Source organism: Somniosus microcephalus, chromosome 3 (assembly GCF_052327205.1).
Source record: "Somniosus microcephalus isolate GS21.2 chromosome 3, FLI_Smic_1.0, whole genome shotgun sequence".
NCBI classification, from domain to species: domain Eukaryota; kingdom Metazoa; phylum Chordata; class Chondrichthyes; order Squaliformes; family Somniosidae; genus Somniosus; species Somniosus microcephalus.
The window spans coordinates 172,681,765-172,709,521 of NC_140989.1; the positions used below are offsets into that span (position 1 = coordinate 172,681,765).

At 41.6% G+C, this 27,757-nt stretch overlaps 1 protein-coding gene across 1 annotated transcript in view; it reads left to right on the plus strand.

Annotated features, from left to right (window-relative positions):
- The window catches only part of sos1 (son of sevenless homolog 1 (Drosophila)), a 144,871-nt gene that overhangs the window by 98,277 nt on the left and 18,837 nt on the right, over positions 1–27,757 (plus strand). Inside the window, exons 10-16 of the mRNA XM_085977943.1 lie at positions 7,644–7,725; positions 9,663–9,785; positions 12,418–12,521; positions 12,639–12,861; positions 13,863–13,982; positions 14,735–14,897; positions 26,961–27,078. Of these exons, the coding sequence (XP_085834069.1) occupies positions 7,644–7,725; positions 9,663–9,785; positions 12,418–12,521; positions 12,639–12,861; positions 13,863–13,982; positions 14,735–14,897; positions 26,961–27,078 (933 nt within the window). The remainder of the gene's footprint in view (positions 1–7,643; positions 7,726–9,662; positions 9,786–12,417; positions 12,522–12,638; positions 12,862–13,862; positions 13,983–14,734; positions 14,898–26,960; positions 27,079–27,757) is intronic.

Genomic DNA, 27,757 nt, shown 5'->3' on the forward strand with positions numbered 1-27,757 from the left:
CCAAATGCTGACCCTGTGGATTCTTGCCAGCGGATCGGCTATCACCGCCCCTCTTTGCATCTCCCTCCAGAATGTCCATTCACTTGTGAACAAGGCCGTTGCCATCCATGAGCTTACTGTGGATGATTGCATTGACATCATGGCCTTGACGGTAACCTGGCTGACGGGTGATGACACCTTTCCTCTTAGTGAAGCCTCCCTTCCTGGCTATACCTTCCACCACTTGCCCTGCCAAACCGCCGTGGTGTCGGTGTGGCTCTTAACACAAAATCACACCTAGGTCTGTCCCACTACCCCTCTAGTACCTTCTCCTCCTTTGAGCACTTCACCTTATTCCACCCTTCTCGCCTCTCTTTTGAAATCCTCATTCTCTACCGCCCACCCATGTACCATGCCAAGTTTCTCACCGAGATACCTTTACTGCTTTCCTCCCTCAGCCTCTGCGCTGAACAGCTTCTCAATCTCGGTGATTTCAACCTCCATCTCAATTCATCATGCTCTCTCTCCTCTGAGTTCACTGCCCTCTTATCCTCCCTTGACCTCTCCCTCCATATAAACTCCCCTACCCATACTCACGGTCACCCCCTCGACCTTGCCATCTCACGTGGCCTTTCTACTCATAGAAACATAGAAGATAGGAGCAGGAGTAGGCCATTCGGCCCCTCGAGCCTGCTCCGCCATTCAATGAGATCATGGCTGATCATCCAAATTCAGTACCCTGTTCCTGCCTTCTCTCCATATCCCTTGATCCCTTTAGCCTTAAGAAATATATCTAACTCCTTTTTGAATATATTTAATGAATTGGCCCTTCTGTGGTAGAGAATTCCACAGGTTCACCACTCTTTGGGTGAAGAAATTCCTCCTCATCTCTGTCCTAAATGGCTTACCCCTTATCTTTAGACTGTGACCCCTGGTTCTGGACTCCCCGACCATCGGGAACATCCTTCCCGCATCTAGTCTGTCTAGTCCTTTTAGAATTTTATAAGTTTCAATGAGATCCCCTCTCATTCTTCTAAACTCCAGCGAGTATAAGCCTAATTGACCCAATCTCTCCTCGTACGTCATTCCTGCCATCCCAGGTATCAGCCTGGTGAATCTTCGCTGCACTCCCTCCATGGCAAGAACATCCTTCCTCAGATAAGGCGACCAAAACTGCACACAATACTCAAGATGTGGTCTCACCAAGGCCCTGTACAACTGCAGCAAGACATCCTTGTTCCTGTACTCAAACCCTCTCGCTACGAAAGCCAACATACCATTTGCCTTCTTAACTGCCTGCTGCACCTGCATGCTTACCTTCAGCGACTGGTGCACAAGGACACCCAGGTCTCGTTGCACTTCCCCTTCTCCCAATCTATTGCCATTCAGATGATAATCTGCCTTCCTGTTTTTGCCACCAAAGTGGATAACCTCGCATTTATCCATGTTATATTGCATCTGCCATGCTTCTGCCCAATCACCCAACCTGTCCAAATCATACTGGAGTTTCTCGGCATCCTCCTCACAGCACACACACCCACCCAGCTTTGTGTCGTCTGCAAACTTGGAGATATTACATCTAGTTCCCTCGTCCAGATCATTAATATATATTGTGAATAGCTGGGGTCCAAGGACCGATCCCTGCGGTCACTGCCTGCCACTCGGAAAAAGACCCGTTTATTCCAACTCTTTGCTTTCTGTCTGCCAACCAGTTCTCTATCCAAGTCAATACCTTGCCCCCAATCCCATGTGCGTTAACTTTACACGCTAATCTCTTATGCGGGACCTTATCGAACGCATTTTGAAAGTCCAAATACACCACATCCACTGGTTCTCCCTTATCTATTTTACCAGTTACATCCTCAAAAAATTCCAGTAGATTAGTCAAGCACGATTTACCCTTTGTAAATCCATGTTGACTTTGTCTGATCTGGTCACTGTTTTCCAAGTGCCCTGCTATTACATCTTTTATAATGGACTCTAGCATTTTCCCCACTACCGATGTCAAGCTTACCGGTCTGTAATTCCCCGTTTTCTCTCTACCACCTTTTTTGAATAGTGGGGTAACATTAGCTTCCCTCCAATCCATGGGTACTGTTCCAGAATCTATCGAATTTTGGAAGATGACCAGCAATGCATCTACTATTTCTAGGGCCACTTCCTTAAGTACCCTAGGATGTAGATTATCAGGCCCTGGGGATTTATCGGCCTTCAATCCTGTCAATTTCCCTAACACCATTTCCCTACAAATACTGATTTCTTTCAGTTCCTCCCTTTCATTAGACCCTATGTTCCCCGACATCTCTGGGAGGTTATTTGTGTCCTCCTTTGTGAAGACAGAACCAAAGTATGTATTTAATTGGTCAGCCATTTCTTTGTTCCCCATTATAAATTCCCCTGATTCTGACTGCAAGGGACCTATGCTTGACTTCACCAATCTTTTTCTCTTCACATATCTCTTTTTCTCTTCACATACTCCCATTGTGTCAATCACAGATACGACCATCTCTGATCCATTCCTTGTATCACTCTCCACCCACATCCCCCTCCCAACCCCACTTCCTTCTGTGTATGCCCCTGGAAAAAACTCCCCAAGTCACTTGCACCTGCACTTTCAAATTGCCAAATGTCTAGCCTTTGGCCCTCCATTCACCATGACATTTCAGCAGCTACCGATCTGCTCAATCACACCCTCACCTCCACCTTTGATGCCCTTGTCCCCATTAAAACCATTACTCTCTCTCAGCCTGGTCGTATGGCCCTCATCTCTGCTCCCTTATGTCCACGGGACGCAGACTTGAATGTTTATGGCGGACAACTGGTTTAGCCATTCATCGCTAGATGGACCACATGAAGCACTACCAGGTCCTGCTCTCCTTGCCAAAACTGCTTACAGTTCCAGGATCGCAAAAATAACCCACGGCTTGTTTTCTCCACTACAAACCGTCTTCTTAAACCCCTTTCCCCCGCCTAACATAAGAACATAAGAAGTAGGAGCAGGAGTAGGCCATACGGCCCCTTAGGCCTGCTCCGCCATTCAATAGGATCATGGCTGATCCGAACCTAGACTCACGTCCACTTGCCTGCCCACTCCCCGTAACCCCTAATTCCCTTATCAGCTAGGAAACTGTCTTATCTCCGTTTTAAATTTATTTAATGTGTCTCCGCCACTCTCGCTGCCAACAACAAGTGCAAGGAGCTCATGGACTTCTTTGTCACTGAAATTAAGACTATCCGTTCAGCTGCCTCTGCCACTTCCCTCCCTCCCCCAAACCCACCAGGCCAAACTTCTCCTAAGGTTCCCCCTGCCCTAGCCCTGAACTCACATCTTTCACTAGTTTCTTTATCTCCCCTCATGCCATCTCTGAGCTCATCTTGTCCATGAGATCCAACTCCTGCTCCCACAAAACTGCTGACCACCCAACTTCCCTTCCTGGCCCCCATATTAGCTTATAGTGTTACTGGTTCTCTTGCCTCAGGTCCTGTCCCCCTCCCCTTGAAATCTGCCATCATCACCCCCCCCCCTCAAAAAACCCACCCTTGACCCCTCTGTCCTTGCAAACTTCCGCCCCATCGCCAACTTCCCTTTCCTCTCAAGTCCTTGAATGTGTTGTCGCGTCCCAAATCCATGCCCATCTTTCCCGGAACTCCATGTTTGAATCCCTCTAATCAGGTTTCCAACCCTGCCACAGTACTGAGAGGGCCTTTTTCTCTGTGGCAACAATGTTCCCTGTAATTTTACTTTTTGGTGTGCAGTCCCTTTTAAAGGGCTGCGCGGCCCATTCAAATTTTCGCGCATGCACGGTTTCATGCATGGAAAAGCCAGTGAGCGGCCTGCGCAGGACCTCCAGACTGCCACGCAGCTTAGCAGGAATGTTGTCTGGCAATTGTCTGAGGCTGAACCAGACCGTTCGCAACCTTGATGTTGTATTTGACCCCGACCACACATCCTCCCCATCACCAAGATCACCTACTTCCACCTCCGTAACATCGCCTGATTCCACCCCACCTCAACTCATCTGCTGCTCAAATCCTCCTCCATGCCTCTGTTACCTCTAGATTTGACTATTCAGACGCTCCCCTGGCTGGCCTCCCATCTTCCACCCTCCATAAACTTAAACTCATCCGAAGTTCTGCTACCCATATCCTAACTCGCACCAAGTCCTGTTCATCCATCACCTCGTTACATTGGCTTCCAGTCCGGCAACACCTCAATTTTAAAATTCTCATCCTTGCTTTCAAATCCCTCCATGGCCTCACTGCTCCCTATCTCTGTAATGTCCTCCAGCCCTACAACTCTCCGAGATCTCTAAGCTCCTCTAATTCTGGTCCTGGCCTGTTGCACATCCCTGATTTTAATCACTCCACCATTGTTGGCCGTTCCTTCAGCTGCCTAGGCCCTAAGATGTGGAATTCCCTCCCTAAACCTCCCTCTCCTCCTTTTAAAATGCTTCTTAAAATATACCTCTGACCAAGCTTTTTGTCATCTGTCCTAATATCTCCTTATGTGGCTCTGTCAAATTTTGTTTGATAACGCTTCTGTGAAGCACCTTGGGACGTTTTACTACGTTAAAGGCACAATATAAATGCAAGTAGTTGTTGTTGATATACATCATTAGAGCAGCATCATTAACGTCTTATTTTCGTATACTTCTATTTGTGTATAGAGGTTGAATAAATGAGGTATGTTAGGTTACTTACTGTAGATAATTTTCTTCGACAAAATGTCATTCCTTTCTCATTCTCTTTCTGACCTAGAATTACTTTGTGCTGCACTACTATTTCAATGTTTGATCATTTTGATTTACTAATTTTTTTAATTTAGTGTAATGCTTTATTCACTTGCTGGTTTATTGGGTCTCAATGTAGTCTTCTGCAGTCAGAGAACTCAGAGGACAGTCTGAGTGAGGTTGTTGAACAGCTGAGTGCCCAAGACATGCATTTGTTAAAGGCAGTGAGATCTTAGGAGGTTTCCTTCTTGGGATGATGTACACACTTACTTGCATGTAGAGTTTGAACATATTTTTCCTGTTTTTTAAGTAATTTGATAGAAAAAAAATCTACAGGCAAGACTAATCATCCATGGTAGGATATATGGCCAAAATAAGTTATACATTGATAAATGATAGAGTAGATCTGACGAGATGAAGATTACCGCTCTCTATTCCTGTAGAAGATGCTCTCGCAATTATCTCAAAAAAATCATTTGACTTGTTGGTATGATACCCACTGGAGCTAGCATTTGCAAGATCGGAGTCTTCAGAAAATATTGACTATGGCAGAAGGAAAACTGCCAATTTGAAAGAAGATCATTACTAAAGCCACATTTGATGTATTAAGTGCAGTTTTGGGCATTCCACCTTCAAAAGGACATTAATGCATGGAAAGAGCTTGGAGAAGAGCGGCCAAGAATTTTCTGGATTTATGGTTCCAAGCTACAAGGAGAGACTTGTAGAGCTGGACTTTTCATTGGAGAAAAGGAAAGATGAAAACTTAGGCATTAAACTGCTAAGAGGTATAGATATAAGCAGGCTATTTAACACAGACTATGAATGCAGAACTAGAGGTTTGAAGTTGGTCTCAAGTAAGACTAAAGAGTGAGGAGGGCCTATGTAGGATAGTAAATCGGAATAAATAGTGTAGAGATGGGGTTGAATAAATATTCTCTCATTTTTGGTGATTAACTTTAGAGATTTGGAACTATTTACTTTTCCTTGGGATTTTAAATGGAGTAGAGTCCATGATGGGTGGATTGTGCAACCTATGTGGTAGGACCCGTGACCTGAAGTTCAGAGTCCTGCAACGTAAATAAACTATGACCTCAATGCTTCCCTTCTACTGCATGAGGGGAAAAACTGGCACTGCATATTAACAGAAACCAGAACAGAAAATACCTTCTCCATACACAACATGTTTTATCAGAATCCCTTTCCAATATCATTCCTCCTGTCCTGCCAGGCTGCGCCAGCGCGCACACTTAAAACTCTCAGTGATTCAAGGGGCAACTCCAAGCGCACCAATCTGGATGTTTGAATGGATCCGACGCCAAGTTAATTTTGAACCAACCATGTGGACACCGTGTGCAAATACTGACTGCTTGCTTGAAACGGCACGTTTGGCACGCGCGAATCAAGTTGACCATTGGGGAGTTTTTGGCACCACGATGTTCAGAGTTCGGCGGGCGGCGTTAAAAGCAGTTTAAAAACGAAATTATGAAAACGTATATCTGCTGTTTTGATTTGCAGAGCTCGCTGGGCGGTTTGGTAGTTTCTGGTGCCGCTCTGGTCAAACTGCCATAGACACAAGACCTGAACCAAGATGTCCACTGCGCTGTCACTTTACAAATCAGACGTCCACTTTGTGTTGCTGCTGCAGGAAGTCAGGCAGGCCGACAGCCCCGAGATCTCAAAGGTAGGCGTTAAGCAGCAGTGACATCTTGTGAGGCAAAGGCACATGAACTAGGAAGAGGAAAAAAAAAAGTACCTAAAGACTTTATATTGGAGGGAATAACACATACAGCATTTCTCAGCATCCCTTGGACATGTACACATCAGCAAACAGCGCAATAATACTGCACGTGTTTCCTAAACTTGATTTCGTTTTTTATTTTTGGAAAATACTGGACAAATCTAGCTGAAAAAACAGCAATTCTTCATTTGAATGATTTACCCAGTCCACTATCAGCCACCATGTAGACAGACACATACGTTGCTAGGTGGCTCACAGTCTGTTTAGAGAAGGCAGGTTTAATGATTGTATTCTGCAGTGGCAGGCAGGTAGAGATACCCAAGTGAAATGAAAAGCTAGGAGGAAAAAAGTAACATTCGCTCAAATGGTTTGTAAATACACTCATGAGTAAGAATGTCTTGGGGGTGCTAAATGGGGAAAAGGACGGCCTGGTGTTCGGATTATGCAATGAGCTATCAAAAGGACAAATGTTCATCAGAATTCCCCCCGAGGCTTTGCTGGCTTTTGTTAATTGTCTGATATATGGAGCACAACAAATAAAAGCTGAGGACATGTGCTAATATTATCTACCTGAAGATAGTTTCACAAAATGGATCCTATTTATTTTGATCATTGCAGGGCAGATTTATTTTGCCTCATCACTATATCTATTTTAAATTGTGTTGTACTTCAGGCTCTACTTAACCAATTGATAGTAACTCAATAATAGATATTTCCTTGTATATTATGTTCCATTGAAAAAACGTGAGATGCATGATAAACCTACATTCTTCTCTTTCTTACCATGTCCCCCCCCCCCCCCCCCAATCCCCAAAATATTGTGAACACTAAACAGAAATTATGGGCCATCTACTCACAAAATAATCTGTTCAGTTTTGACATCCACCGTCTGCATTCATGGTGTATCGCAGACACTTAAATGTGATGAGGAAGAAAATACACCTTAAAGAAAAAGATTTTTAAAAATGAGTCTATACACCAACAGTATGGCAACTGGTCAGTTTTTTTTTTCCTTTTTGGAATCGATGGATCTTTTGAGGCATCATGTAATGGAAATAATAAACCAGAATATTTGGAAACAGGTTTTCAGCATCATAAATTAATGCATTCTTTTATTCTCAGGAAAAGAAAACAGATTTTTTTTTGCAGGTACCACATTAAGAGAATCATGCTCAAAATACTTTGTATTTCTCTAGATCCAAACTTTGTTAGGACATTCCTCACAACATATCGGTCCTTCTGCAAGCCTCAGGAGTTGCTAAGTCTTTTAATTGAAAGGTAAGTTGCTGTAATGTACAAACCATTTTTTTCTAAAGCATTTCATTATTTTATGCTTTTGCATAATTTTATAGAATAGTAAAAGAAATGTAACCTTTGTTTTTGTAATAACTGCGCAAAACCAAGAATTTAGTGAACTGTGTATTTTTATAAACTGAAGTATTGAATTACACACATTGCATAAATTCTGAAAGCTTAAAATAATCTACTGTAGTATGCTATTGAAGAAAACTGGCATCTTCAGAAGTTGGAGAAAAAATCTATTTTGTTAATCTTTCTTTGTTGCTCCCAGATATTTCCGATTGTCGAACATGGCACTCTGTGTTAGCTGTATTGAACTGATAGCACAGCTTTGTTTCTCAGAGATCCTCTCGTTGTCTCTTAAATACAGTACTTTGATTATCTGTTTAGGCAGACATAGAGAATAGTTGTGGATAGGCTTTGGGCCTGAGGTTAGACTGGTTCCACTTTTTGTTTTGTGCTTTCTGGATTACAGACATTTGGGGATCAGGGAGACTTTTCTACCACTGTGACTCGTGGTCTGCCTTTGAGGTGCTCAATATGCACAGCCATCCAAAGAGTTCTGGGGATGTGAAACTGCTGTCTGGTCACTTCCACATCTCTTTCAATCTCTCCTTTTCTCTTTTTCTTACTCTTTGCCTTTTTCCTTTGTATTTTGGTTGCTCTCTCTTCCTGTGTTTCTTTTACTGTGCTTTTTCTCAGTTTTTGTCTTTGTTATCCAGTTCCTATATTGTTTCCTTTTCTCTCTGTCTACTACTCTGCATCTGTTTCTGCAATAGTCTCTGCTGACTCTACCCTTTTTCCTTCAGCAATCTCTTACAAGGCACAAATCAGTCTACACTGGAAGCATGGCAAGAGGGAGTAGTTAGGAGAGTGACCAAGCAGGAGAGTGTAGAGAAACCGGAGGGTGGGAAAGGACACAGTTGTGCATGAGTTTGGTATGTGTATCCAGTCTTCATGTCAGGCCTGAGTTGGGTTAGGTTCTGGAATAGAGTAATATGGGTGGATGTGATGTTGTCTGCTAATTTAGAAAAGTGTACCAGGGATCGAAGCTGTTGATTTTGTGTTGGTGTGATAGGAAGATGGATGGGGAAATTTGATCATTTTTTTAAATTGTGTATTATTTGTATATTTTGTGTGTTAATTGAGCATTTTTAATGTTCCTTGATTTTTATGGCTATTACATAAGAACATAAGAAATAGGAGCAGGAGTAGGCCATTCGGCCCCTCGAGCCTGCTCCACCATTCAGTAAGATCATGGCTGATTAAGTGGGTGGGTGAGGAACTCTCATGGTGGCTTGAACTTGGGAGGATTTTTTTTTACTACATTGTGATTGGGCAGAAAATCTTTGTGTGTGGCGAGAATGTGGAATTCACTACCACATGGAGTAGTTGTGACAATAGTATAAATACATTTAAGGGTAAGCTAGATAAGTACATGGGGGAGAAAGGAATAGACGGATATGTTGATAGGTTGAGATGAAGTAAGGTGGCAGGAGGCTCGTGTGGAACATAAACACTGGCATAGACCTGTTGGGTCGAATGGTTTGTTTCTGTACTTTAAAATTCTATGTAATTCTAGAAGGGTTCTGTGCAGTATGATTGATTCACAAGTGCAGAAGAAGAAAAGATTATCAACCAATGAGGAAGAAGAAAGTTGCTGAATGTAACTACAGTAATGATGTGCACAGTGTTCACTGGAGACGAAATGTATTATGTAGATAAGTACATTGTGATTACTGGCCAAGTTTAGTTATGTTTGTGTTTAGCTTACAATTTTACTGAGTTTATTATCTAGGTAAAATGTTGGTTCTGCAATCTCTTATTCACTTGAGCAAATTAATTGTAAAGACTTGTAACACTTTTTTGAATGTGCATATTTTGATTTTATATTTGTGTACTGGATTTAATGTCAGATTTGAGATTCTGGAGCCAGAGCCCACAGAAGCTGATCGGAAAGCAATGGAGCATGGTGACCAGCCTCTTAGTGCAGAATTGAAACGTTTTAGGAAAGAATATGTTCAACCTGTGCAGCTTCGGTAAGTAGCATTTCATAATACTCCATGGAAAAAAAGAGATGCCTTAGAATTCCAAGTAACTTCTAAAGTGATGTATTTCAACAAGATTCTAAATCAGATGTAAAATTGTACCATTTTCTACAATTAATAAAATTTGACTCGGGGAGCCCTGTAATTGGACACATTTGGCAGCCAAGTCTGACAATCAGTCTGGTCCATTCTGATTCCAGAAGTGCAGCAGCAAGCCAGGATACAAATAGACTTTGATCCAATGTCCTGTTCCCTAATCAATCAGGGAGATTCTACCCTGTGGTGGAACTTCTTCCCACTCTGCCTCAAATTATTCAGTTTACCTTGGAAATTGACTTGCACCTATAGTTGTCAATGATGCTTGCTTCTATCACCACGAAGGAAGTTTCTGACTTTTTCACATTCAGGGAAGGAATTAATACTTCTACGTGCTCTGTCATGTTAACAAAATGCACTCGTAGTTGCAATGCAGTTATTGCTGAAGCACTTGTACAGCTGCTTGATAAATAAAAACTAATGATCTCCATGTTTCAAGGCCTCAGGTTGCTTACCCATCATAAACATCTCAGTTGGAATCAGTGGAGCATTTTGCATTTGTTTGCACCATATTAGGCTTATTGGGGAATTGATTCTCCCTTGGTTCCCAATGGATTGGCTGCTCGCACTTCAGAACATAATGTTTTCACTTTGAGTGGCTAAGAATATCAGCAGAGCGTTACATGCGTGTGTTGTGTCTGATGATGGCAGCCATTTTGTAGCACTAAAATTGAAACTGTTCTCAAGTCTTCTCTATTTATGTTACCTTGCCCAATGAAATCACCAATGTCTTAATTGGTCAGGTTTTGCCCTGGTTTTCAAAAGGGGAAGACAATCTGGAATTATGTTGCATCCTTCACCATTCATGGCATTGATACAGCCTCTGGCAGGCTGGAGACCTATGCACAGTGTATATGGATCTGGAACTTTTGGCGTCAATCATCAGAATCCATATGTTCAAACTTCAAATTCAAATTCCCTGTGCCTCTTTAGTCTTGATAAAGGGTTTTGACCCGAAACGTTGACTCTAATTTCTCTCCACGGATGTTGCCTGGCCTGCTGAGTTTTTCCAGCATTTTCTGTTGTTATTTCAAATTAACCTACTTGAGTCTATTACAATTATCTCTCTCTACTTCATAAACAGGAAGCATCTCATTCAAGCACAGCTCTTCAGGCATAAAAAGGGAGATGTCTTATATTGAGATTAACCACAGAACTATCTACAACAATCAACTATTTAGATGTACAGACCGTAAGGATACTGCAGTGTAATCTTATGATTGAGCTCATAGGGATTAGTGATTCAACTGAAACCTAAAAAGGCATTTCATAGAGCAATATATAACTAATGTCCTTGTAATACTGCCAAATTTGTATCAGTAGCATTATCTGATTGTGTTAAAGTTGAAGAAACCTGCAGCCAAATCTCACTGATTCTGCTAGTTCACCATCAGAAAGTATTTGGAGTGCTGAATCCAGTCTAACAGCTGGAACTAATGCAACATCTAAGAATCCAATGCATGTCAAACTGTCCTATTTCTATTTTGTGGCACAAGGTCAATACTTTTGCCATTACATGTGCATGGCAAATTCAAATATATGACCCATGAGCACCTTGGTTTCCTCCAAAACTTGAACTACCACTGTGCATCGGTAAGCATATACACATTGTATAATGCAGTATGTACATGAACTTGCAGAGTTGCAGTTGGGGTAACTTGACCAACACGAGGGAGACAGCCGAATTCATTGCACCTCACTTGGACTGGCCAACTAGTATCTTAATGATGGTTCTGAAATTCACTTGAAAGGATAGGGTAGGCTAAAAAAGGCGGGATGTAGTTCTTTTTATAAAAGAGATCTAGGGAAGGTAGATTAGAGTATGCTGTTACACAGAAATAACAATGATAAAAAACAAAAGTGGAGTTTATTTGAATCTATACTCCTGAACAGAGAAATCTTGTACATTCCGTGGATAAAAAGTATGGTGTAGGGTAAAGTGAAACCGAAATGGCTAAATAGGAAGCTTCATAGGGAAATTAACCTTAAGATAAATATTTCAGTTAATGTAAAGTAAATAACTGTCAAGACTACGGACATGTTTACGATACAGTTGAGAATAATTGATGAATGTTGTATTAGTTGAGGCAGGAATGGTGGATACCATGTGCACCCCATACTTCATATAGTGCCTTGGGAGCTTTAACATCTACATGAACAACCAGAACAGGTAGACAGAACTGAAGGATGGCATGTCTGACAATGCAGCACTCCATTAGTTTTGCACTGTAGTGTCAACATAGATTATGTGTTCATTTATGGAATGTGACTTGATCCCACAACCTTCTGACTCACTGTTACCATCTGATACATAAAGTTTTACTAAGTATTAAAGTCAAAGCTGTAGTGGTGTGCTAATGTTTTATCCTGCTGAAATCTATTATGTTATATGGATTTCAGCAAGTTCTTAGCCAGTTGAATATAATATTGCAGGATAATAAGTTTACCTCTGTCAGCTGAGCAATGTAAAAAGTGGGTAAAATTCCCAAACAATAGTTTTTAATTTTTTTTATTGCATTCTCTTAAGAGTTCTGAATGTATGTCGACACTGGGTGGAACATCACTTCTATGACTTTGAAAGAAATGCAGAGTTGTTATATCGACTAGAAGAATTCATTGGGACGGTTAGAGGTGAGGAGCCCTAAATTACAGAAAATCTGCAACTAGAAAACATACAATAACTAAAAAAACAGCAGGATTTTGTTAATGGAGTATAATTACAGTGACCCCTACTGTTTTGTGATGCAGGTAAAGCCATGAAGAAATGGGTTGAATCTATCAGTAAAATCATCCTAAGGAAAAAACAGGCACAAGCAAATGGACCATCGCATGCTATTACATTTGAAAGTTTGCCCCCTTCTATAGAATGGCACATAAGTAGGATTGGTCAAATTGAAGCATTTGACCTGCTAACATTGCATCCAATAGAAATTGCACGGCAGCTAACATTATTAGAATCTGACCTTTACAGGTAATGACTTTTCTGATGATGCTGTTGAATTATGCATGTCCCTAAAGTTAAGCAGTTCCTTATGAACAAATAAGATCTTTACAATTTTAATGTACGTTTTTTTTTAATGTGAGCACAGCTGTATGGTTGAATCTTCAAAGTTATCAGCAAGAATTGGTGCAATTTTGTTTTTGTTTTGTGGAAGGGATCATTCCCATAATTACAAGATATAATTGCCGACACTTTTTAAAGGAACATTGATAGTACAAGCCAGTCTAGAAGAATTTTTAGTTTTGCAAAGCTTAATATTGATTCAATAATACTTCTCAGACCAAATGTATTATGAATTTAGGGGTTGAATCCAGTGATGTTTTACTGTTTTCCCAAGGTATTCCATTGGTGACTGCTTTAGTTTTAATAGAGCATTAAAGTATCAACCAACTTTTCTCTAGTCAAGGCAGTTGTTTAAAAAATTCATTATGTAGTTGATTGTAGTAATACTTTAAAGTGGTGAAAGTACTGTTGGAAGATTTATCAAACAAAATGCATTGATAAAGTTTGAACTGCCTATTAATACAGGAAACTTTCGATTAACCGGCCACTAAATAACCGGAAATGTCGGTTAACTGGCAAAATTCAGGAGTCAGTTCAGATAACTTTTTTTACTTTTAGTTACTTTTTTTTTACTTATTTCTGGCTGTGCAAGCGTCTAACTGAAGCTGTTGCTAAGTTACAGAGACGCTTGCAAGCTGTGCTGATTGTTTTGAAGCTGTTGCTAAACAACAGGGTTTGTTGCTAGATACGGAGCTCAAAAGCTCCGTATGTTTTAACTATAGCACTCGATTCTCCGGCAACGTTGATAGACCGGCACCAGCTCGGTCCCGTCCGTGCCGGATACCAGAAAGTTTCCTGTACTTGAAGTTTAATGATCTAGTGATATTTTTCAAATTATCTTGCCAAGCAATTTGGCAGGTTTCATTTAACCATAAATTGATTAATGCTTTGGTGTGTCTGGATTTTAGAGCTGTTCAGCCTTCAGAACTAGTAGGAAGTGTATGGACAAAGGACGACAAAGAAATAAATTCTTCAAACCTCCTCAAGATGATACGGCACACTACCAATCTCACTTTGTGGTTTGAAAAGTAAGGAATATGTGTGTATAAACATAGTTGATGTGCATTCTGTGCAAGTATCATGAGCGGAGATACATCAGAAAAAAGTAAAAGTTAAGCTAACAGCTGGATAAAGTGACACTTCTTATATTACAGCTTAATATTAAGACCGAATTAGGCTGAGAATTTTGATTACTGAAAGGCCAGTGCAGACTTCCATTTGTTGATTGGGAGGCTGTCTGGTTTCAGTGCATGTCATACCATATGCTTCCTACAGGGTACATTGCCAAACTATTTTAGAATAAGTATCTAAGTAAAACATTACATTTGTTATCGTACCCTGACTCTAAACCTGATGTTATTTTCACAGAAATATAATTAATAATCAATATACTTCATAAAATCCTACACATTTAGATTTTTTTTAAATGGGGATAAATTTGGGATTTTAAATAAACATTCAATCTTTTATTTTCACCAAATAAAATTACATTGTTTGAAAGAAGTTTCTAGTGAAGGTATTCTGAAAGTTCTGGCTGCACGTTGCAGGTGATATTCTATTTCTGAAAATCTTAATAGTTTCATTAATTTTCAGTCATGTGCTGTATAGTTTTAAAATAAGCCAAGTTTTAGTCTTTCAGTGACACTAATGCAGATAGTGAAAGTTAAAACTTCCAAGCTTTATAAATAAGTGTTGATTCAAACTTCCCCTTGTATTTACTTGGACTACAGCACACATTTTGATTTTGTAAATCATAAGTTCGTATATTTTTAATTTTCAGATGCATAGTAGAAACTGAAAACCTGGAAGAAAGAATAGCAGTTGTCAGTCGAATAATTGAGATCCTGCAGGTTTTCCAGGAACTAAACAATTTTAATGGAGTGCTGGAGGTGGTCAGTGCCATGAATTCATCTCCTGTCTATCGGCTGGATCACACATTTGAGGTATGTGGTTCAACCAAGTGCAAAATAAATTGTATAGGTGAGATGCATAGAATTGCTTGAAGGATAAAAAACTTCATTTAAGTAAATACAAGAAGGATAGAAGAATGTTCCTGACCATTGTCATTTCAGTTGTCCCTGCGCATAACACTCTCACAGAAACTGCCCTTCCCATATTTCCTTTTGTGGAAGAAAGACATTTTTATGCTGTGTGGAAAAAATGGAATACAACTATTGGCATGGTACTTATCATGTGGGCGGTCTCATAATAATACACTTGGTGAAAATGAAGATTCCAATTGTTAGAGCTATATGGTGCAATTAGTATGTAGAATACCATACACAGAGAATAGAAATTTACCATGATGAATAACAATCCTTTGTTCAGAGAATGCAGTAGATATTCTGTGATTAATTGTGCACATGGTTTTAGCTCTATACTTTTAGCATTAGAAAATCATAGGGGATATCATAGAAAATCTAGTTTTGATTTTTTGCAATGATAATTCGGTACTCTGATTAAGGTTCAATTAAAATAAATTTTTATGCCGCCTATGATGGGAGGATGCAAGTTCATGGCAAGTTTCCAGTCTCTGCCATGGAACATGCTGGGCTAAAGTTCAAATTTATTTGTATTATTCCAATTATCCTAATAGTTAGAGGCCTGTTTGCTTGACATCTATATTAGAAAACATTGAATTAAATTATGGAGGAAGCAATTCGCAAGCTTTTAATGAGCAATAAGTCGTCTACTTAAGGTAAGGGAACCAAAGCAAGGGCTCCTTGGATGACGAGGAAGATAGAGAAGATGATGAAACAAAAAAAGGGGGTGTATGATGCATGGCAGGTGAATTCTTCAAGGGAGAACCAGACCAAATACAATAAGTTGAGAGGGGATGTGAAGATGAAAATAAGATTGGTAAAGAGAGAATATGAGAGTAGAATGGCGGTTAACAAAAGGGAACCCCAAAATCTTCTAAATTGTAAACAGTAAGCGGGTAGTAAGAGGCAGAGTGGGGCCTATTAGCGACAGAGGTGGTGGTGTATGCTTAGAGGCGCAGGGCAAGGCTACTGAGTACTTTGTATCGGTGTTTACTAAGGAGGTGGATGCTGACAAAATATCGGTAGCAGTGGAAAAGGTAGAAGCAATGGAAGGGGTGAAAATTGATAGATAAGATGTACAAGAAAGGCTGGGTATACTTAGAGTGGACAAGTCACCTGATCCAGAGGGCTTGCATCCCAGATTGCTAAAGGAATCGGGGGAGGAGATAGCAGAAGGGCTTGCCATAATTTTCCAATCTTCCCTAGATGCGGGGGAGGTGCCTGAGGATTGGAAAGTGGCAAATGTGACACCATTGTTCAAGAAAGGGTTACTAAGACGATCCTAGTAACTACAGGCCGGTCAGTTTAACATCAGTGGTGGGTAAAGTTTTAGAAACAATAATCAAGGAAAAAGGGGCACTTGAAGAGGTTTAAGCTAATTAAGGAGAGCCAACACGGATTTGTAAAAGGCAGATAATGTTTGACTAATCTAATTGATTTTTTTGATGAAGTAACAGGGAGGATTGATGATGGGAATGCAATGGATGTTGTCTACATGGATTTTAGGAAGGCGTTTGACAAAGTACCACATAGAAGGCTGGTTAACGAAATTGAGGCTCATGGAATAGGTGGGTCAGTGGTAGCTTAGATAAGAAATTGGCTTAAGGACAGAAAACAGCAAGTTGTGATAAATGGCTGTTTTTCAGACTGGATGATGGTAGACAGCGGTGTTCCCCAAGGGTCAGTGCTGAGGCCACTGCTTTTTTTGATATATATAAATGACCTGGATATTGGAATGCAAAGTAGAATTTCTAAATTTGCCGATGACACCAAACTTGGGGAGGGTGGGGTGGCAAACGGTGAGGATGATACCAATTGACTGCAACAGGACATAGAAAGGCTAGCAGAATGGTCAGACAAGTGACAGATGGAATTTAATATAGAGAAGTGTGAGGTGATGCATTTTGGCAGAAGGAACAGGGAGAGGCAATATACACTTAATGGCACAGTTTTAAAGAGTGTGCAGGGACAGAGGGACCTGGGAGTTAATGTGCATAGGTCCCTGAAGGTGGCAGGACATGTTGAGAGAGTGGTTAACAAAGCATATGGGATCTTGGTCTTCATAAATAGAGGTATTGAGTACAAAAGTAGAGAAGTTATACTGAGGGTGCAGAGGAGATTTACCAGAATGGTTCCGGGGATGGGGGATCTTAGCTACAAGGACAGGTTGGAGAAGCTGGATTTGTTTTCCTGAGAGTAAAGGAGGTTGAGGGGTGATTTGATAGAGGTGTACAAGATTATGACGGGTTTGGATAGGCTAGACGGGGAAAGGCTGTTCCCACTAGTTGATGGTACAAGGACTAGGGGACACAGATTTAAGGTTTTGGGCAAGAGATTCAGAGGGGATGAGAGGAAAATCTTTTTTACGCAGCTAGTGGTGAGGACCTGGAACTCGCTGCCGACGGAAGTGGTGGAAACGGACACACTCAATGCTTTCAAGGGGAGACTAGATAGGCACTTGAGGAAAATAAACTTGCAGGGCTACGGAGATAGAGCGTGGGAATGGGACTGACTGGATTGCTCTGCAGAGAGCCGGCACGTACTCGATGGGCCGAATGGCCTCCTTCTGTGCCGTTATGACTCTAACTCTGACTACTTGAATTCCTTAAAGGCAGGTCAGACTTCGAAATATATTGGAAATCTTTAAAGACGGACAACAACTTGCATTTATGTAGCGCCTGTAATGTAGTAAAGCATCCCAAGGCGCTTCACAGGAGTGTTATCGGACACAATTTGACATCGCGTCAAGGAGATAATTAGGACTGGTGACCAAATGTTTGGCCAAAGAGATTGGTTTTTAAGGAGAGACGAGAGGTTTATGGAGGTAATTCCAGAGCTTGGGGCCTAGACAGCTGAAGGCACAGCCGGCAATGGTGGGATGAGCAGCAGCAGTTTAAAAAGGGAGCGGAGGCGCTGAGCAGCTGTGAGTCTGTGACTGGCATGGGAGGGGACAAAATCGCAAAGTGATGTCACAGCACAAAGAGGGGCGGCGGTGGTAAGTTACAGGTAAATATTTAATTTAATCTAACTATAACTTAAACTAGATCAAGTAATTTGTTAAAAAAAACTACAAAAAAATAAGCTAAATTAATTAAATACATTAACTTTAATTAATTAAATAAATAAAACAAGATTATATAGGAATGGCAGTGCAGGAGGTGTGCTGTAACTGCAGCATGTGGGAGTTTGTGGAGAGCATCGCGATCCCGGCCAACAACATCTGCAGTAAGTGTCTGCATCTCTAGGAACTTCAGCTCAGAGTTGTTGAGCTGGAGTCCGAGGTGTAGACGTTTCGGGGCATCAGGGAGAGTTACCTGGAAGCTCTGATCCAGGGGGCAGACATAACCCTCCGGTTAGGCAGTGGTACAGGTCTGGTTACTGGTCAGGGGCCGGAGGGTGTGACGGCAAGTCACGCAGGTAAGGGGACCCCAGGTGCATTGCTGACGGAGCCTCGGCCTTTGCCCTTATCCAACAGGCTACGAGTTTCTTGCTGCCTGTTTGGATGAGGGCAAAGTCTGCAGGGTGGATGAGAAAACTGACCACGGCACCGTGGTATAGGAGGCCATTCAAGTGGGGGGAGTGAAAAGGAATGCGGTCGTGATGAGAAAGAAGAAAGACTTGCATTTATATAGCGCCTTTCATGACCACTGGACGTCCTAAAGCACTTTGCAGCCAATAAAGTACTTTTTGAAGTGTAGCACTGTTGTAAAGTAGGAAACGCACACAGCTAGCTCCTACAAATAGCAATGTGATAAATGACCAGATAATCTGCTTTAGTGATCTAGCCATATATCCTTTTGATAATATGGAGACCAAAACTGTTAACAGTGCTCCAAGGGTGATCTAGCCAAGGTTCTACACAAGCTTAACATGACTTCTTGGCTTGTTAATTCTGTCCCTCTAGAAATGAACCCCAGTGCTTTGTTTGCTTTTTTATGGTCTTATTAACCTGCGTGGCTACTTTTAGTGATTTGTATATCTGTACCCCCCAGATCCCTCTGTTCCTCTACCCCATTTAGACACTTATTTTCCACAGAGTATGTGGCCTCCTTATTCTTCCTACCAAAATGTAACACCTCACTCTTGTATTTATTGAAGTTTATTTGCCAACTACATACACATTCTGCAAGTTTATTAATGTCTTCCAGTATTTTGTTGTAGTCCTCCTCTGTATTAACTATCGTCCCCAGTTTGGTGTCAGCCGCAAATTTTGAAATTGCATTTCCGAATCCCGAGTCCAAATCCTTTATGTCAATGGTGAACAACAGTGGTGTCAGCACCGATCCTTGTGGAACACCACTTCACACCTTTATAGCCAGCTTGCTCTCCACTCTGCTACTTGTCCCCTGACTCCACAGCCTAGAAATTGCAGTACACTGGAAACCTGCCAGTTATTGGCTGTGGGCCAATTTAGGAAGGGTTGTTAATTCACTGATGCCCACTGCTCCATTAAAAGAAAGAAATTTATGTAGCTCTTTTCCAAAGCACTTTTCAGCTACTTATTTTGAAGTGTAGTCACTGTTGTAATTTAGGAAACACGGTAACATAGCAAACTCCCACAAATAGCAATGTGATACTGACCAGATAATCTGTTTTCAGGTTTTGATTGAGGGATAAATGTTGGCCAGGACACCGGGGATAACTCCCCTGCTCTTCTTCGAAATAGTGCCATGGGATCGTTTACGTCCCATGATAGTTCTACCTCACGACTTCTTCTCTGGACACCTCCATGGTGCCTAAATTGTCAGACTGCTTGTCTGACTACGGTTCTGGATGAGCAAACATTTTCTCCAATTAAATATTGGGAAAACCGAAGCCACTGTTTTCGGTCCCCACCACAAACTCCGTTCCCTAGCCACTGACTCCAACCCTCTCCCTAACAGGAGATTGCAGAGATAGGAAGGGGCTAGGCCATGGAGGGATTTGAAAATAAGGATGAGAATTTTGAAATCGAGGCACTGCTTAACCAGGAGCCAAGGTGAACGAGCACAAGGGTGATGGGCGAACGGGACTTGGTGCGAGTTAGGACACGGGCAGCAGAGTGTTGGATGACCTCAAGTTTACGTAGCATGGAATGTGGGAGGCCAGCCAGGAGTGCGTTGGAATAGTCAAGTCTAAAGATAACAAAGGCATGGATGAGGGCTTCAGCAGCGGATGAGCTGAGGCTGACCCACACTGTTAGCAACCTTGGTGTCACATTTGACCCTGAAATGAGTTTCCGACCACATATCCGCAGCATAACAAAGACCGCCTACTTCCACCTCCATAACATCGCCCATCTCCGCCCTTGCCTCAGCTCATCCGCTGCTGAAACCCTCATCCATGCCTTTGTTACCTCTAGACTTGACTATTCCAACGCACTCCTGGCTGGCCTTCCACAACTTGAGGTCATCCAACACTCTGCTGCCCGTGTCCTAACTCACACCAAGTCCCGTTCGCCCATCACCCTTGTGCTCGTTGACCTTGGCTCCCGGTTAAGCAGTGCCTCGATTTCAAAATTCTCATCTTTGTTTTCAAATCCCTCCATGGCCTAGCCCCTTCCTATCTCTGTAATCTCCTTCAGCCCCTCCGAGATATCTGCGCTCCTCTAATGCTGCCCTCTTGAGGATCCCTGATTATAATCGCTCAACCTTTAGTGGCCGTGCCTCCTGTTGCCTAGGCCCTAAGCTCTGGAATTCCCTGTCTAAACCTGTCTGCCTCGCTATCTCTCTTTTCTCCTTTAAGACGCTCCTTAAAGCTTTTGGTCACCTGCTCTAATTTATCCTTATGTGGCTCGGTGTCAAAGTTCTTGTCTTTTAATACTCCTGCGCAGTGCCTTGGGACATTTTACTACATAAATACAAGTTGTTGTTGTTGTCCACCTGAGAGAGCAGACATGGCCTCGGTTTAACGCCTCATCTGAAAGACGGCACCTCTGACAGTGCAGCGCTCCCTCAGTACTGCACTGGAGTATCAGCCTAGATTTTTGCACTCAAGTCCTGGAGTGGGGCTTGAACCCACAACCTTCTGACTTGGAGGCAAGGGTGCTACCAACTGAGCCACTGGCTGACACAAGGACAGTATAGTCAGGGGGTTAGATACAGTTCTCTGCAGCCACGACCGGGAGATCCAAAGGTTGTGTTGCCTGTCAGGTGCCAGGGTTAAAAATATCTCCTTGCAGCTAGAGAAGAACTTGGATGGGAGGGGGAGGATCTAGTTGTTGTGGTCCATGTAGGAACCAACAACATAGGTAGAACTAGGAATGAGGTTCTGCTGAGAGAGTTTGAGGAGCTAGGGTTGAAACTAAAATGCAGAACCTCACCAGTAATAATCTCTGGATTGTTACCTGAGCCACACGCAAATTGGCATCAGGAGAAACAGATTAGAAAGTCAAATGCGTGGCTGAAAGAGTGTTGTGGGAGGCAGGGTTTTGGATTCATGGGGCACTGGCACCAGTACTGGAGAAAGAGGGAGCTGTTTCGTTGGGATGGGCTGGGACCAGCGTCCTGGCGAATTGAATAACTAGGCCGGTAGATAGGGCTTTAAACTAATGAAGTCGGGGGGGGTTGGTTGGGTGGGTGGATGGATTCAGGAAATAGTAAAATCAAAAGCAGTAAGAGAAATGTGAAGGCTGTGGAACAGAGTAGCGATTTGGGTAAAAATAAGCAGAGTGGGTCAGGAAGGGACAGAAAGCTTAACAAAGGTAATGGGGCATTAGTGACAAAGGTAACATCAGGGGAAAAAAGTTAAAGCTAAAGGCACTATATCTGAGTGCACGAAGAATTTGCAACAAAATAGATGAAATAATAGCACAGATAGAAATAAATGGGTTTGATCTAATAGGCATTACGGAGACGTGGTTGCAGAGTGACCAAGGTTGGGAACTAAATATTCCAGGATACTTGACTTTTAGAAAGAGATAGGCAAAATGGAAAAGGAGTGGGTTATCCCTGATGATAAAGGATGGGATAAAATCAGTAGAGAGAAAGGATCTTAGTTCAGAAAATCAAGATGTAGAATCAGTTTGGGCGGAGCTAAAACAATAAGGGGCAGAAAATAATGGTGGGAGTGGTTTATAGGCCCCCTAACAGTAGTTGTGTCAAGCAGAGTATAAATCAGGAAATTAGAAGTGCATGTAACAAGGGTAATACAGTAATCATATAGACTGAGCAAACCAAATTTGCAGTAATATTGTGGAGGATGAGTTTTTGGATTCAAGATAGTTTTCTAATTCAGTATTTTGGGGAACCAACTAAGGAACAGGCTATTTTAGATCTACTATTGTTTAATGAGACAGGGTTAATTAATAACTTTGTAGTAAAGGAGCTTCTGTGGAAGAGTGATCATAATATGATAGCATTTTATATTGAGTTTGAGAGTGATTTAGTTAAGTGCGGAACTAGGGTTTTAAATCTGAACAAAGCAAACTACGTAGGTATGAGGGGCGAGTTGGCTGAAGTAGGTTGGGGAAAATAGGTTAAAAGATATGGTAGATAAGCAATGACAAACATTTAAAGGAATAATTCATTAATCGCAACGAATATACATTCCCTTACAGAATAAAAACCCCACGGGAAATGTGGTCCAACCGTGGCTAATGAGAATATAAGATAGTATTAGATTAAAGGAAGGGGCTTATAATGTTGCTAAAAAGAGTAGCAAGCCTGATGATTGGGAAGATTTTAGAATTCAGCGAAGGATGACCAAGAAATTGATAGAGAAAATAGAATATGAGAGTAAACTAGCAAGAGACATAAAAACAGATTGTAAAAGCTTCTATAGGTATGTAAAAAAGAAGAGATTAGCAAAAGTAAACAGGCAGAGATGGGAGAAATTATAATGAGGAATAAGGAAATGGCTGAGACATTAAACAAATACTTTGTATCTGTCTTCACAGTAGAAGACACAAAAACATTCCGGAAATAGTGGGGAACCAAGGGTCTAGTGAGAATAAGGAACTTAAAGAAATTAATATTAGACTGGAGAAATTAATGGGACTAAAAGCCGAAAAATCCCCATGACCTGATGAACTACTTCCTAGGGTTGTAAAAGAATTGGCTACAGAAATAGTTGATGCATTGGTTTTGATCTTCCAGAATTCCCTAGATTCTAGAACGGTCCCCACAGATTGGAAGGTAGCAAATGTAACACCACTATTCAAGAAAGGAAGGAGAGAGCAAACAGGAAACTATAGGCCAGTTAGCCTGATGTCAGTAGTAGGGAAAATGCTAGAATCTATTATTAGGAACGTGGTAACAGGGCGCTTAGAAAATCATAATATGATTGGGCAACACGAATTTATGAAAGGGAAATCGTGTTTGACAAATCTGAGTTTTTTGAGGGTGTAACTAACAGAGTAGATAAGGGGGAACCAGTGGATGTAATGTATTTGGATTTTCAAAAAGCATTCGATAAGGTACCACACAAGAGGTTATTACACAAAATTAGGGCTCATGAGATTGGAGGTTATATATTAGCATGGTTTGAGGACTGGTTAACGGACAGAAAACAGAGTAGGAATAAGCGGGTCATTTTCAGGTTGGCAGGCTGTAACTAGTGGGATCAAGGATCAGTGCTTGGGCCTCAACTATTTACAATCTATATCAAAGACCTTGGATGAGGAGACCAAGTGTAATGTATCCAAGTTTGCTGACGATACAAAGCTAGATGGGAAAGTAAGTTGTAAGGAGGGTACAAATAGGCTGCAAAGGGATATAGACAGATTAAGTGAGTGGGCAAGAACATGGCAGATTGAATATAATGGGAGAAATGTGAAGTTATCCACTTTGGTAGGAAAAATAGAAAAGCAGAATATTTTTTAAATGGTGAGAGACTGGGAAATGTTGGTATTCAGAGGGACCTGGGTGTCCTAGTACATAAATCACAGGAAGTTAACACACAGGTACAGCAAGCAATTAGGAAAGCAAATGGTATGTTAGCCTTTATTACAAAAGGATTGGAATATAAGAGTAAAGAAATCTTACTGCAATTATATAGGGTCTTGGTGAGCCCACACCCTGAGTATTGTGTACAGTTTTGGTCTCCTTACCTAAGGAAGGATATACTTGTCTTAGAGGGAGTGCAACAAAGGTTCATCAGACTGATTCCTGGGATTGTCCTATGAGGAGAGATTGAGTAGACTAGGCCTATATTCTCTAGAGTTTAGAAGAATGAGAGGTGATCTGATTGAAACATGCAAAATTCTTACAGGGCTTGACAGGGTAGTTGTAGAGAGGATGTTTCCCCTGGCCGGGAGTCTAGAACGAGGGGTCGCAATCTCAGAATAAGGGGTCGGCTGTTTAGGACTGAGATGAGGAGAGATTTCTTCACTCAAAGGTTGGAGAATCTTTGGAATTCTCTACCTCAGAGGGCTGTGGATGCTCAGTTCTTGAGTATATTCAAGACAGAGCGATAGATTTTTGGATACTAAGGGAATCAAGGGATATGGGGATAGTGCAGGAAGGTGAAGTTGAGGTAGAAGATCAGGCATGATTTTATTGAATGGATGAGCAGGCTCGAAGGGCCGAATGGCCTATCCCTCCTCCAATTTCTTATGTTCTTATGAAGGAAATTGGGATGCAGAACAGGCTAGATTTGGAGGAATGTGGAGTTCTTGGAGGGTTATATGGCTGGAGGAGATTACAGCAATAGGGAGGGGTGAGGCCATGGAGGGATTTGGACACAAGAATAAGAATTTAAAATTCGAAGTATTGCTGGGTCAGGTGCCAATGTAGGTCAACTTGCACAGGTGTAATGGGTGAACAGGACTTGGCACAAGTTAGGATACGTGCAGCAGAGTTTAAGATGAGTTCAAGTTTACGAAGGGTGGAAGATGGGAGGCTGGCCAGGAGAGCATTGGAATAGTTGAGTCTGGAGGTAACAAAAGCATAGCAGGATTGCTGGATAAAAGTAATGTGGTGGATGTTAGATTCAAAAAGGATATGCTGAGATAACCCACAAGAAACTTCTGACTAATGTGAAAGTTAATGCATATTGATGCTAAAAATGGCAAATATGATTATAAAATAGGATGTGAAGAAAAAGGATCCAGCTGTAATAGGCGACCAAACTTAAATATTATACAATGTACATCAGCAAATGAAACATTGTAGTAAGTAAAGGTGCAGCCACACACAAGCAATCAATCTCAGAGCAAATCACTCTTGAGTTTATTTCAGATTTGGAGACACATTTACATTGGCATCTCCAAAACCCAATCTGAGTGTGTGGGGATTCCTTTGGTAGTGACATTGGTGTGCATGTGTTGTGATGTTACAAGCAATCCTTTAATGCATTTATAATTTGAAGATGTGAGCATTATTCTTAACATTGTCACAGGTGGGATAACTCGTTGATGAATAAATATTTTGCCTCCCTAACACTGCTGAACTTTGCTTTTTGGGATTTGAACCGCAGAAGGCAGCATTTATACTGCGGTCTAAGATCTACAGTTAGGGTCGAAACCACTAGGTGCTGAGTTAGACTGTCAGTTCTGGAGATCTGCTTGATGTACAGTGGATCCTGCTTACACACCATCTTTAGCATCATTTCAAAATGGGAACCGTCTAGCAGCAGCAATAAAGGTGGTGTGTAAATTCAGCTCAAGTCATTCGATTGAGCATGAAGTTAAGGGAGTGTTGCTAAAAATTTATAAAGTTTAATGATCGCACACCTGGGGCAGGATTTTCATTGGACCGTGGAGGCAGGATTGGAGGCGTGTGGGGGGTTAAAATCTCGAAATTGGGGGGCACGAACCCATCCGCCTCCATGCCAGTTTCAAAGGAGGCAGATACCCGACCTGTGCTGGGATCTGCCTCCCCGAGGCGGGAAGGGGATTAGTGCCAATTAACTGCCTGTTAACATGTAGTTAACGGGCAGTTTTTAGCCTAATCCCTATTTTTATTGCTGAAGTGTGGGATTCCCGACGGCTCCAAACCACGCCAAGTTAGCGAGGCGGACCGTCAGGCTGAAGGGCTTGGAGGGTTTGAGATGTTCAGGTGAGTGATATGTGCATGAGTTCAGAGGTAAGTGTGTTTGGTGTGTGTAAAGTGTTTAAAGAAGTTTTACTTACCTTTACAGCCTTCCTTCCTTCAGGTCTCGGGAGTCCCTCATCTCACCGGCACAGAAAGCAGAATGGCCACAAGCTGTCAAAAGTTGCAGCATTCAGCTTTCTGTTCTGGAGAGATCTCCAAGTCAGCCTGAGAGGAAGGAATTAACTTGGAGTACAGATTGTCAGTGTTTGACAGCTTCAGACGGCTGTCAAACGCTGATATTTCATCTGTCAAAAGCTTTTGACAGATGAAATGTCAATCTGTGACATCATCTGTTGCTGGGTGGCCCTTAATTGACCTGCTAAGCCCGCTGGGCGGGCTCAACAAGGTCAATCAAGTGAAAATCGCATGGGTTGGCCACAACTCGATGGAGGCGGGACTACAACCCCGAAAGTTGTAGTCCCGCCTCCTACACGCCTCCTCAAATCAAAATCTAACCCCTAGAGTATTGTGTCCAACTATGGTCACTGTACTTAAGATAAAAGAATTCAGGGCAGCAACAAAAATGAATTAAATTTTGCCTTGAGGAAAGGTAAAAGAAGTTAATTCCCTATTTTCTAACCAGAATAGATTTAAGAAAGGGAAGAAACGACTCAAAGCTTTAAAATAACAAAGGGACTGAATTTGGAGTAGAAACTTATTTTGTGCAAAACCAAGATGGAAAACCAGTGGACGTGATTATAAATTGAGAAACCACAAGCTAACCGTGGCTTGGGGAATAACTTCTACTTTGTCATAGATGTATTGGATGCACCATGACCTAGTACAATAAATAATCTGTTGAAGCATTCAAAAGGTAATTGGATCAAGACCAAATTCAGCATTGACCTTGTTTGTGGATTTGGGGTAGGGAAATTAGCAAGTCGGTTGGGCCAAGTGGATTTTTCTCAATGCTACCTTCTAAATGTATGTTCTACATTGCTTACGCTCATAGCAAATACCAAGTCGACAAAAGAAAATTTTAGAAGAGGCTCATGAATTGAGTGAAGATCACTATAAAAAGTATTTGGCTAAACTCAGATCCATCAACCCTCCATGTGTGCCTTTCTTTGGTAAGCTTTATTTTTTTTTCCCTGTGGTAACTTATGTATAGGCATTCTCATTAATGTTTGGTAACCAGCAATAATGGGACATAAACATGTCACATGAATCTTGTTACATTGGTATCCATTTTCATTTTTATCCACTTAAATCCTTTCTTCATTGCTATTTCTTAGTCCTAATGTGGATAATTTAGAGTAACATGATGTGGGCTTATTTGCCACAGTAGGATTAAGTGGCGAGCCAGTTTGGGAGACAAGTATGGAGAGACTGGATTTTAGATAGGTTATCTGGCTATCTTAAATTCTGTATGAAGAGTAAATTGGAGTTGTGATGAATTTAGAGAGAAATTGAAGTGCAGTGAATATGATTCATAGCCACACAGTTGCATAAAAATAGGAGCAGGCCATTCAGGTACTCAAGCCTGTTCCTCCATTCGCTAAGATTATGGCTGATTTGTACCTCAACTCCATTTACCCTGCTTTGCTCCATATCCCTTGACATGCATACCTAATAAAAGTCTATTGATCTCAGTCTTGAAAATTTCAATTGACCCAGCATTCACAACCTTTTGGGGAGAGAGTTCCAGATCTCCACTACCCTTTGTGTGGAAAAAGTGCTTCCTGATTTCACTCCTAAATGGCCTAGCTTAAAATATAGCATCAAGTTAGAACCATGGAAGAGCTTAAA